General features: G+C 43.1%; 1 protein-coding gene across 1 annotated transcript; it reads right to left on the bottom strand.

Moving 5' to 3' along the window:
• Positions 1 to 4,813: 4,813 nt before the first annotated feature.
• Positions 4,814 to 10,089, bottom strand: LOC145351611 (uncharacterized). Its single transcript, XM_080201189.1, has 2 exons — positions 10,022 to 10,089; positions 4,814 to 6,972 (listed from the first exon to the last, which is right to left on the bottom strand). Exon 2 carries the CDS (start codon positions 6,645 to 6,647, stop codon positions 5,409 to 5,411), a length of 1,239 nt encoding a protein of 412 aa, XP_080057315.1. The 5' UTR covers positions 6,648 to 6,972; positions 10,022 to 10,089; the 3' UTR covers positions 4,814 to 5,408.
• Between the last annotated feature and the right edge of the window lie 1,089 nt (positions 10,090 to 11,178).

The following is an 11,178-nucleotide window of genomic DNA, read 5'->3' as shown; positions in this document are numbered from 1 at the left end:
TGTGGCAATAAAAAGTCAAATCAATTCAAAACATTCTTACTTATCTTGGTGTCAGGAGGTTGTGGGTTCAAATCCATACCCAGAAACATGAGTGTTTAATCCAGGTTGATACTGTGATGCAATACTGAGGGAGCACTACACTGTCACAGGTCCCATCTTCCAGATGAGGCATAGAATCATTGAATTCTACTGCAGAAGGAGGCCATTCAGCCCATTGAGTCTGCAGCAACCACAACCCCACTCAAGCCCTATCCCCATAATCCCAAGCATTTATCCTAGCTAGTCCCCCTGACACTAAGGGGCAATCTAACATGGCCAGTCCACCTAACCTACACGTTTTTGGACAGTAAGGGACTACTCAGCATGGCCAATCCACCTAACCTGCATATCTTTGGACAGAGGGAAGAAACCAGAAGACATGGGGAGAATTGCAAACTCCACGCAGACAGTGAACCATGTCAGGAATCGAACTTGGGTCCTGGGTGCTGTAAGGCAGTGGTGCTAACCACTGGAGATGCCAGCATTGGACTGGGGTAAGCACAGTAAGTGTCACAACACCAGGTTAAAGTCCAACAAGTTTATTTGGTAGCACAAGCTTTCGGAGTGTCACTTCTTCAGGTGAGTAAAGAGTTGCGTTCACATACATAGATAAAGACTCAACATGAGAACATAAGAAATAGGAGCAAGAGTAGGCCATCTAGCTCTTCGAGCCTGCCCCACCATTCAACAAGATCGTGGCTGATCTGAAGTGGGTTAGTTCCACTTTCCCGCTTTCTCCCCATAACCCTTAATTCCCCTATCAAAAACCTATCTACCCGTGACTTAAATATATTTAGCGAGGTAGCCTCCACCACTTCAATGGGTGGAGAATTCCAGAGATTCACCACCCTTTGAGTGAAGAAGTTCCTCCTCAACTCTGACCTAAACTGCCCCCCACCTCCTTATCTTGAGGCTGTGCCCTCTAGTCCTGTTATCCTTCCTAAGCGGGAAGCATCTCTCTATCTCTACCCTATCCATCCCCTTCATTATCTTATACGTCTCTATAAGATCCCCCTTCATCCTTCTAAACTCCAACGAGTACAGACCTAGTCTATTTAGTCTCTCTTCATAGTCCAACCCCTTCATCTCCAGTATCAGCCTAGTGAACCTCCTCTGCACTCCCTCCAAGGCCAATATATCCTTCCGCTGCGGCCTCACCCTGTACAGTTGCAGCAAGACCTCTCTGCTTTTATATTCTATCCCCCTCGCTATAAAGGTCAATTTGCAAGATAATGTGAGTCTTTACACGAAAACAAGTCTTAAAAGTACAGGCAATGTGAGTGGAGAGAGGGTTAAGCAACTTTAAAAAGGTATGCATTGTCTCTAGCCAGGACAGTTAGCCTTCAAACAACAACACAACCTCAAATAGACCATTGGCCTCAACAAACTACCCAGCCTTCAGGAGAACAGTGACCACAACACCACACAACCCTGTCACGGCAACCTCTGCAAGGCGTGCTGGATCATCAACATGGATGTCATCATCTCACGTGAGAACACCAGGTACACGGTACATACTCCTGTGACTGGCCAATGTTCTCTACCTGATGCACTGCAGCAAAGGATGTCCCAGGGCATGGTACATTGGCGAGACCATGTAGATGCTACAACAACAGATGAATGAACACTGCTCGACAATCACCAGGCAGGGTGTTCTCTTCTTGTCGGGGAACACTTCAGCTGTCACGGACGTTCAGCCTCTGATTTTCGGGTAAGCGTTCTCCAAGGTAGCCTTCACAACATACAATGCAGAATTGCCGAGCAAAAACTGATAGCCAAGTTCCGCACACACGAGGACAGTCTCAACCAGGATCTCAGGTTCATGTCACAGTATTTGTAACCCCATGGCTTGCCTGGGCTTGCAAAATCTCACTAACTGTTCTGGCTGGAGACTATATACATCTCTTTAACCTCTGTTTAACCCTCTCTCCACTCACGTTGTCTGTACCTTTAAGACTTGATTATCTGTAAAGACTTAATTTACAAGACAATGGTTGGAATGTGAGTCTGTATTTATGTATGCACTGTTTATGAACACAACTCTTCACTCACCTGAAGGAGGAATGACATTCCAAAAGCTTGTGCTACCAAATAAACCTGTTGGATTTTAACCTGGTGTTGTGAGATTTCTTAGTTTCCTACGTTACAACAGTGAATAATTTCAAAAGAAGCGCATTGGCTGTGAATCACTTTGGGATATTCAAAAATTGTGAAAGGCTCCACAGAGACACAAATGTTTCATTAATAAAGGAGAAAGACTCAAAAATGGAGCAATCAGTAACAGGATATCAGTCATTCTCCTCTTAGACATAGACTGATTTCACCAACTGCCAGAATGAACATTGTTCAGTCCTGGGTATGATTAACAGGAGCAAAAAACACAGAATGAAACCCATGCAGTCATTTATGAATTCATTGGTGTCTCAGCAAGGTGAATGATAAATTGAATCACTTTCCACAACACACCACATAACCAGCCTCTCTCCATGTGAGCTGGAGCAGTGTTCTGAAAGTTTGTGATTTTAAATAAACCTTTTGGACTATAATCTGGTGTCATGTGACTGCTCATCTTCTCCATGTGACTCAGCAGATTACCTGTACATCTAAAGTTCTTCTCATAGATCAAACATTTAACTAGTCTCTTATCAACATTAAAAAATTGATATCTACTGGGTTGACTGAGCAAATTCCTTCCCACACAAATGAACAACCTATCTCCAGCGTGAGTGCATTGATGATGCAGCAGATCAGTTACAATATTTAATCCTTCTGTTTATCAGTGTGAACAAGCTGATGTGAAATGCTTACACTAAGTGAATCCCTTGCCACACATATGCAATTGAACAGCCATTTGTTTTTATTCATTCAAGGGATGTGGGATTCACTGGTTAGACCAGTGTTTATTGCTCATCCCTAATTGCCTTGGAACTGTGGTAACAAGGTGCCTTCTTGATCTTGTGTGGTCCATGTGGTACAGGTGCACCCACAATACTTTTAGGGAGGGAGATCCATGATTTTGACTGAGTGACAATGAAGGAGCAGTGACATGTTTTCAAGTGAGGTTGGTGACCGGCTTGCAGGAGAGCTTCTAGGCAGAGTTCCAATGTATCTGCCATCCTTGCCTTTCTAGAAGGATGCTGTCAAGAAGCCTTGGTAAACTCCCACACTTTACATTGTACATGGCACACTCCACTGGTATTTTGCATCAGTGGTGGGTGAAGTGAATGTTTGTGGAAGAGGTGCCAATCAAGCAGGCTACTTTTTCCTGGACAATGTGAAGCTTGTTGTGTTTTTGGAGCTGCACTCATCCAGGGAAAGGGGCAGTATTCAATCACACTCCTGAGTTGTGTTTTGTGGGCAGGCTTTTGGAATTGAGGTGATGAGTTACTCACTGCGGGATTCTGAGTCTCTGGCCTACTCTTTGTAAGTGAAAAGCCTGCTCTTTCTTACGGTGCTTATCCCCAGTCCAACGCCGGCATCTCCACATCTTTGTTAGGAAAACAGAAGTGCTTTAAAGGGATCTATATTTGTATTGTTAAATCTTATAAGGTATAGATTTAAGAGGGTTTAATTTAGTAGTTATGTGCAAGAAGAAATAAACTCTAAATAGATTCATGTTAGACAAATGCGTTTGTACGTGTGGGGACTTGATCAGTTCAAACTGTGTTTATAGTGTGGTTCGACAGGGCTATGGCACAGAAAGCAAGTTGTTTCCTAGAAACCAGTGCAACTTTAGCTTTTTGGGATCATGCTTTTAACTGAATTCACGGCAGTTGGTCACAGGAAGCTAGAGAGGAAATGTGTCTATCAGCATTGCTAGTTGAAAATCCATACAATGGCCAATTGTTAAGACAGCCAGAAATATAAAGGACAACCATTAAAGGAAATTAGAAAAATGGTGGGAAGTTTCCAAGAAATCTCAGTTGAAGGCACAAAGAGAAACTAGAACCAGAGTTGGCTAGTGAAAAGCCAGCAAGATATCAGAAGTGATTCTATGATTTTTGAGATTTTACTACATCCTGTGGAGCATGCCTTATGAAGTTAGGTTGAGGGAGCTGGGACTCTTTTCCCTGGAGAGACGAAGGTTGAGAGGCGACCTGATAGAAGTTTACAAAATGTTGAGAGGAATAGATAGGGTGGACTCTCAGAGGCTATTTCCCCGGGTTGAAATGGTTGCTACGAGAGGACACAGATTTAAGGTGCAGGGAGGGAAGTTCAGAAGTGATGTTAGGGGTAAGTTTTTCACTCAGAGGGTGGTGAGTGAATGGAATCAGCTGCCGTCAGTGGTGGTGGAGGCGAACTCGCTGGGGTCTTTTAAAAGACTTCTGGATGAGTATATGGGGTTTAATGAGATTGAGGGTTATAGATAGGTCTGTAGGTTGGTAGGTGTTGATGTGATCGGCGCAACTCGTGGGCCGAAGGGCCTGTTTGTGCTGTAGTGTTCTATGTTCTATCAGTTGAAATAATTTTGGAAATCCATGGCTGGATCTCAGTTGCGAAGAAGGCATTTGAGACAAAGGAAGCCTGAAAGGAAGTGGAAAACCTGGAGCAGATTCTTAATAAAAACAGCTATGCAAAATCATTGTTTGAAAGAAGATTTTAAAGCGTGTCTTTTGGGTAGCAGAGTTTGGAAACACTCATGTGACAATCATCCTGGAGGATTTTGAGAAGAAATCCACAGAAGATCAGTTAAGTGATATTGAAAATTTGACTTCAGAGTGGGGTGCTAGTTTTCAAAACTGTATGCATTTACAAAACTAATGGAGTAAAGGAATATTGTATCATAATAAAACTTTTCATGTTTAATAAATGTTTTTTTCTTGTTAAAAACAAATTAGCAATCCTTTTACTCTGTTCCTCCACATTTTCTAAAAAAGTAAAAGTTACGATCTTCTTAACCAGAGTTTCCTTCCCATCTAATAGTAACACCAAATCGTAACATGTTATTGACATAGTTTTCATATGGCTAGTCCAGTTCAGTCTCTGGCCAATGGTAATCCCCAGGATGTTGATAACCTCTCCCGAGTATGAGTTGGTTTGTGTCTCAGCAGATTTCCTGTGTTTTTCAATCGCTTCCCAGGATTTAAACTGTCTTTTATCAGTGTGAACAAATTGATGTTTACTGAGCTGTAATGACTGAATGAATCCTTTCCACACACAAACCCAGAGAGTGGCTTCTCCCCAGTGTGAATACACTGGTGTTTCATCAGTTCACTTCTGGTTGTAAATCTCTTCCTACAGTTTGAACATTTACTTGGTTTCTCATCAGAGTGAACTGTTTTGTGTCTTCTGAGATAGATAAGCATATGAATCCCTTCCCACAAATGAAGCAGGAGAATGGATTCTGTCCAGTGGGAACACGCTTATATTCAGTGAGGGTGGAATACTGCTTGAACCTCCTGCCACACTGAGAGCATGTGAATGATCTCCCCACTGTGAACACGTAGATGTTCAGTGAGGTGCGAAGCACAGGTGAATCCATTCCCACACATGGAACAAATGAAGGGTCTCTCCCCAGTGTGAACACGTAGATGTTCAGTGAGGTGGAAGGCACAAGTAAATCCCCTTCCACATACAGGGCAAGTGAAGGGCCTCTCCCCAGTGTGAACACGCTTGTGTTCAGTGAGGTGGGAAGCACAAGTGAATCCTTTCCCACACATGGAGCAGGTGAAGGGCCTCTCCCCAGTGTGAACACGCTCATGTTCTGTGAGGTGGGAAGCACAAGTGAATCCCTTCCCACACACAGGGCAAGTGAAGGGCCTCTCCCCAGTGTGAAAACGTAGATGATCAGTGAGGTGAGATAACTGTCTGAACTTCTTCTCACACTGAGAACAACTGAATGGTCTCTCTTCATTGTGAACTTGTTGGTGTTGAATTAAACCCTCACAACTCTTAAAACACTTTGCACAGAGAGAGCATTTAAAAGGTCTCTCCTCAGAGTGAACTTGTTGATGTTGAATTAAGCCCTCATTGCTCTTAAAACAGTTCCCACAGAGAGAGCATTTAAAAGGCCTCTCCTCAGAGTGAACTTGTTGATGTTGAATTAAGCCCTCACTGCTCTTAAAACACTTTTCACACTGAGAGCAACTGAATGGTCTCTCTTCATTGTGAACTTGTTGGTGTTGAACTAAACCCTCATTGCGCTTAAAACACTTCCCACAGAGAATGCATTTGAAAGGTCTTTCCTCAGAGTGAACTTGTTGGTGTTGAATTAAACCCCCAGAATTCTTAAAACACTGTCTACAGACAGAACATTTAAAAGGTCTCTCCTCAGTGTGAACTTGTTGGTGTTGAGTTAAACCCCCAGAACTCTTAAAACTCTCCCTACAAACAGAACACTGAAAAGGTCTCTCCTCACTGTGAACTTGCTGATGTTGAATTAAACCCACATTGCTCTTAAAGCTTTTCTCACAAACAGAACATTTAAAAGGTCTGTCCTCGCTGTGAACTTGCTGATGTGACACTAGGTTAAATGACTGAGCAAATCCTTTACCACACACAGAGCAGGTGAATGGTTTCTCCCCAGTGTGAACATGTCGATGAATTTTCAGCCAGGATGGGGATCTGAATCCCTTCCCACAGTCCCAACATTTCCATGGTTTTTCCATGGTGTGGGTGTCCTTGTGTCTCTCCAGGATGGACGATCACTTGAATCCTTATCCACGTATACGGTTTCTTCTGGCTATGATTGGCGTCAGGTTAAAGCTGTTTCCAGTGTCACTGCACTGGAAAAGTCTCTGAAGTGTGTTTATCTCAGGGCTTTACAGTCACACTGATGTTGCAAAACTTTCCTTTGACAGAACAGTCAAAACATTCTCCTTCTGCACTCGCAAACCAATGCTTTTCAGGTTATGATGAACTGAGATATTCTGACAGATCTTGATGTGCTTTAGGTTTTAGTTTCTGATTTGGAACTCCTCTCATTCTAAGAACCTGGAAGGAACGTTCACAGAAGTTATCATTGTCAGAATAGGGTCAAAATTCAGAACAGACAATTTTAGTTTCTATTCAACATTATTCCCCTCATTTTCCCAAACATGTAGTTCAAACAAACAAAAAGGATCAAAACTCAGAAACAAATTCCAAACAGAAGCAAAGGGAACTTCAATCCAAATGTGATTCCTGGTGTCCATGAGACACTCTGCACAGTGAGGTGTCCAATGGTCATGGAACATATCAACTATACTGGGCACATGTTCCACTCCAGAACCTTCCAAACACAGACACTAACAACAGGCAGCAACTGGAAAAGTTCTCCTACCTCTGCCAAGGCTTCCACCTATAACTAGATCTACCAATTCTTTTTTTTTAAGCAGACCTATGAACTGGGGTCAGGAGATGAACACCTAACTTAACCTCAACCTTCGTTCAATTGACAGCCAAGAATTAGGTCTCTGCAGCTGAAATGTGACCAGATGGTGAGGAGCATCACTTCAAGTATTTATACAGGAAGATCAACCTCTCACACTGAATACATGCACAGTCCATGGTGTCCTCAAGTGCAAATATCATTGTCAGCCTGGGAGTGGATGAAGCAGTTTATAACCTGTTGCGTCTGTTGTAGGTAAAATGTTAGAATCCGTCATCAAGGAGGAAATAGCGAGGCATCTTGAGGGGAACTGCTTGATAGAGCAGACGCAGCACGGTTTCGTTAAAGGGAAGTCGTGTCTGACAAATTTACTGGAGTTCTATGAGGATGTGTCTAGGGCGGTGGATAGAGGAGAGCCGGTGGATGTGGTCTTTCTTGATTTTCAGAAGGCGTTTGACAAGGTACCTCACAAGAGGTTATTGCAGAAGGTCAGGGGACATGGAGTTGGGGGTAGGGTGTTAGCGTGGATAGAGGATTGGTTGTCAAATAGGAGGCAGAGAGTGGGGGTCAATGGGTGCTATTCGGATTGGCGGATAGTGACTAGTGGAGTGCCCTAGGGGTCGGTGCTGGGGCCTCAGCTATTTACCATTTATATAGATGATCTGGAGGAGGGAACCGAGTGTAGCGTGTCGAAATTTGCTGATGACACCAAAATTGGTGGAAAGGCAAATTGTGCGGAGGGTGGTGAGAGTCTACAGAAGGATCTAGATAGGCTGGGCGAATGGGCCAGGAAACGGCAGATGGAATTTAATGTTGGCAAGTGCGAGGTGGTCCACTTTGGTAGGAATAATGGTAGGAAGGATTATTACTTACGTGGAGAAAAACTGCAGCAGGCGACGGTGCAGAGGGACCTCGGGGTCCTTGTGCATGAGTCGCAAAAACCCAGCTTGCAGGTGCAGCAGGTGGTCAGGAAGGCGAATGGGATGCTGGCCTTCATCACGAGGGGGATTGAATATAAAAGTAGGGAGGTCTTGCTGCGGCTGTATAGGGCATTGATGAGGCCGCAGCTGGAGTACTGTGTGCAGTTTTGGGCGCCGTACTTACGCAAGGATATTTTGGCCTTGGAGGGAGTGCAGAGGAGGTTTACTAGGCTGATGCCGGAGTTGAGGGGGTTGAGCTATGAGGAGAGGCTGAATAAACTAGGCTTGTACTCGTTAGAGTACAGAAGAATGAGGGGAGATCTCATTGAGACGTATAAGATGATGAATGGGATGGATAGGATAGAGGTGGAGAGACTCTTCCCGCTCAGAAAGGATAGTAGGACTAGGGGGCACAGCCTCAAGATAAAGGGGGGGCGGTTTAGAACGGAGTTGAGGAGGAACTTCTTCACTCAAAGGGTGGTGAATCTCTGGAATTCTCTGCCCGTTGAAGTGGTGGAGGCTACCTCGCTAAATATTTTTAAGACGCGGGTTGATGGGTTTTTGATAAGAGAGGGGATTAAGGGTTATGGCAAGAGGGCGGGAATGTGGAACTGAGCCAAGACAGATCTTATTGAATGGCGGGGCAGGCTCGAAGGGCTAGTTGGCCTACTCCTGCTCCTATTTCTTATGTTCTTAAAGGAGGGATGGGAGGATTCAGAAAAGCAGCAAGAGAATCAAAGTTCGAGAGCACTATGGGTAAAAATAAGCAGAGTGGATTAGAAAGAGACAGTGAGAGTAACAAAGCATTAGGACAAATGTGATATCAGGGATAATTAGAAAAATATCACAGCTAAAGGCCCCAGATCTTTACTTATCCAGAAACAATACTTTTCACTATATACTAATACATGTGACAATAATAAATCAAATCAAAATCAAATCTAAATGAATGAAGTAGTCACAAGAAACAAGATTAAACAAAACACAGAAAGAAATGAAACTGTTTGATCAAATAATTATTGTGGAGATGTAGTTACAGTGACCAAAGTTAAGAACTACATATTGCAAGATGTTTAGTTTTTTGAAAAGACAGGCAGCATGGAAAACAATGAGGGTATGGCCCTGACTATACTGGATAAAGACAGAAAGGATCTTAGCCCAGAAAATCAAGGAGGATTAGTTTGGTTAAAAAAAATGAAATGGGGAGGAGAGTAATTTTTATAGGCCCTTTCAAAGAGGGTATCATTTATACAGACTAAATTGGTCCGGCAAGAATGAGGGACTTAAATAAGTCAGGACGAGTAAAGATACAATGTTAGAGAAATTAAAGAGCTAAGTTGGAACAAATCCTCTGGAGCCGCTGACCTTCCATCCTACGATTTCCAGAGGGAGCTGCAAGACAGACTGGATTCACTGGTTCACATCATCCAAAATTCCAGAGATACACTAGGATTCTGAAACCCCGCCCACTCCCCCCTCTCTCACCAAGATGGCCACCCATGTGTCCCACTCATTGAATAAGCCGAGCCTTCCTCTCCCAAGATGGTGGCCAGTTGCCTGGGTAACCCGGCCTGTCAGTGAGAAGAAAGCCCCGCCTCCCTGGTTCCCACCCGCAAAATGGCGGATATCGAGTCCGCTACCCGGGAGTTTTCACCACGGGGTAGATGCGAGGCTCATGGCCTATTATTAGGGGCATCAAGTTTACACTAAAAGTTTGTAAAGTTTTCAGGACATCAGATGTTTCCATCCCTACCCTGGGCTCACAATTCGCTCCCGCCTCTCAGACCGTCCGCTCTCTTCCAGCTTTTCGACATCACTGACACTGAGCATGCTCAGAGCACGCACTGTGTCCGCACATGCGCATTGGTGTCCGATAGTCATTGCTAGAGGACTTTCTGTAGCTCCTGGTGTTCTGGGTAAATAATCCACCATTGATTGTGTGAATGTGATTGGCATTCCATTCAAAATCGGGCCAAAACATAAGCACTTGAATTATGTATAAAATCGAATAAATTGGCTTTCATCTCCGATGCAATCACTGTCCCTCCCCAATTTCAGTCGGAAAAATATCCAATATGATGGTCTACAAGGATCATCGTTTGTACCCCTATTATTCATTATTTACATTAGTGATCTGGACTTGGGAATAAGTATTATCATAATTTGCAGCTGAAGACACAATTGTAATGTATATCTAACTAATAAATGATGCACTGGGGAGACAGTGATGTAGTGGTATTATCATTTGCATAATCATCTAGAAACCCAGATTGCAATTCCACCGTGATAGATGTTGACATTTGTATTCAATATATGCCATAAATTAGGGCTACAGATCATAAATATACTTTTAAATACAAGAATATGGTATGTCTGGCCCCCATATGTGATGGTATCCTTTGGTAGGAAAAGTACAAACAATAAGAAAGTTAATAAGAATTCAGAAATACTGAAGTGATACAATTTGTTTAGCTCTGGTCTCTAACAAAATAGGGCAAAGGAGACAGTGTGAAAGTGCGAAAAGGATTTGTGTGGATGATATCAGAATTGAGAGCTTGAGTTACTTTAACAGGTTGGAGTGTGGCTTGAGTCTTTTTTTAATGGATTTCTCTTATTATTAATGTGTAGGGTAAATATGGAGCATATGCTTCCACTTGTCAGAGAATCAAAAGCTCAGATGGTATGATTGCAAACAATAAATCCAATGGGGAAATAAGTAGGTATTTATTTATTCTGAGAGTCACCAGAACGGCTGCAGCAAATGGTTGAGTGAATAGCACACATTAGTTTACTAAGAATCTAATGAGGAGATAAGAACACATTAAAAAGGTAAGCAGAAAGGCCAAGATAAGGTAGATGGAATGGAACATGTCTCATGTGAAATATAAACACGAGCACGAGTTGAACTAA

This window comes from Carcharhinus amblyrhynchos, chromosome 13 (genome assembly GCF_965287045.1).
Source record: "Carcharhinus amblyrhynchos chromosome 13, sCarAmb.v2.hapA, whole genome shotgun sequence".
Classification (NCBI taxonomy): Eukaryota; Metazoa; Chordata; class Chondrichthyes; order Carcharhiniformes; family Carcharhinidae; genus Carcharhinus; species Carcharhinus amblyrhynchos.
The sequence above is the reverse complement of the archived record's forward strand: the minus strand, read 5'-3'. Positions and strand labels throughout refer to the sequence as shown.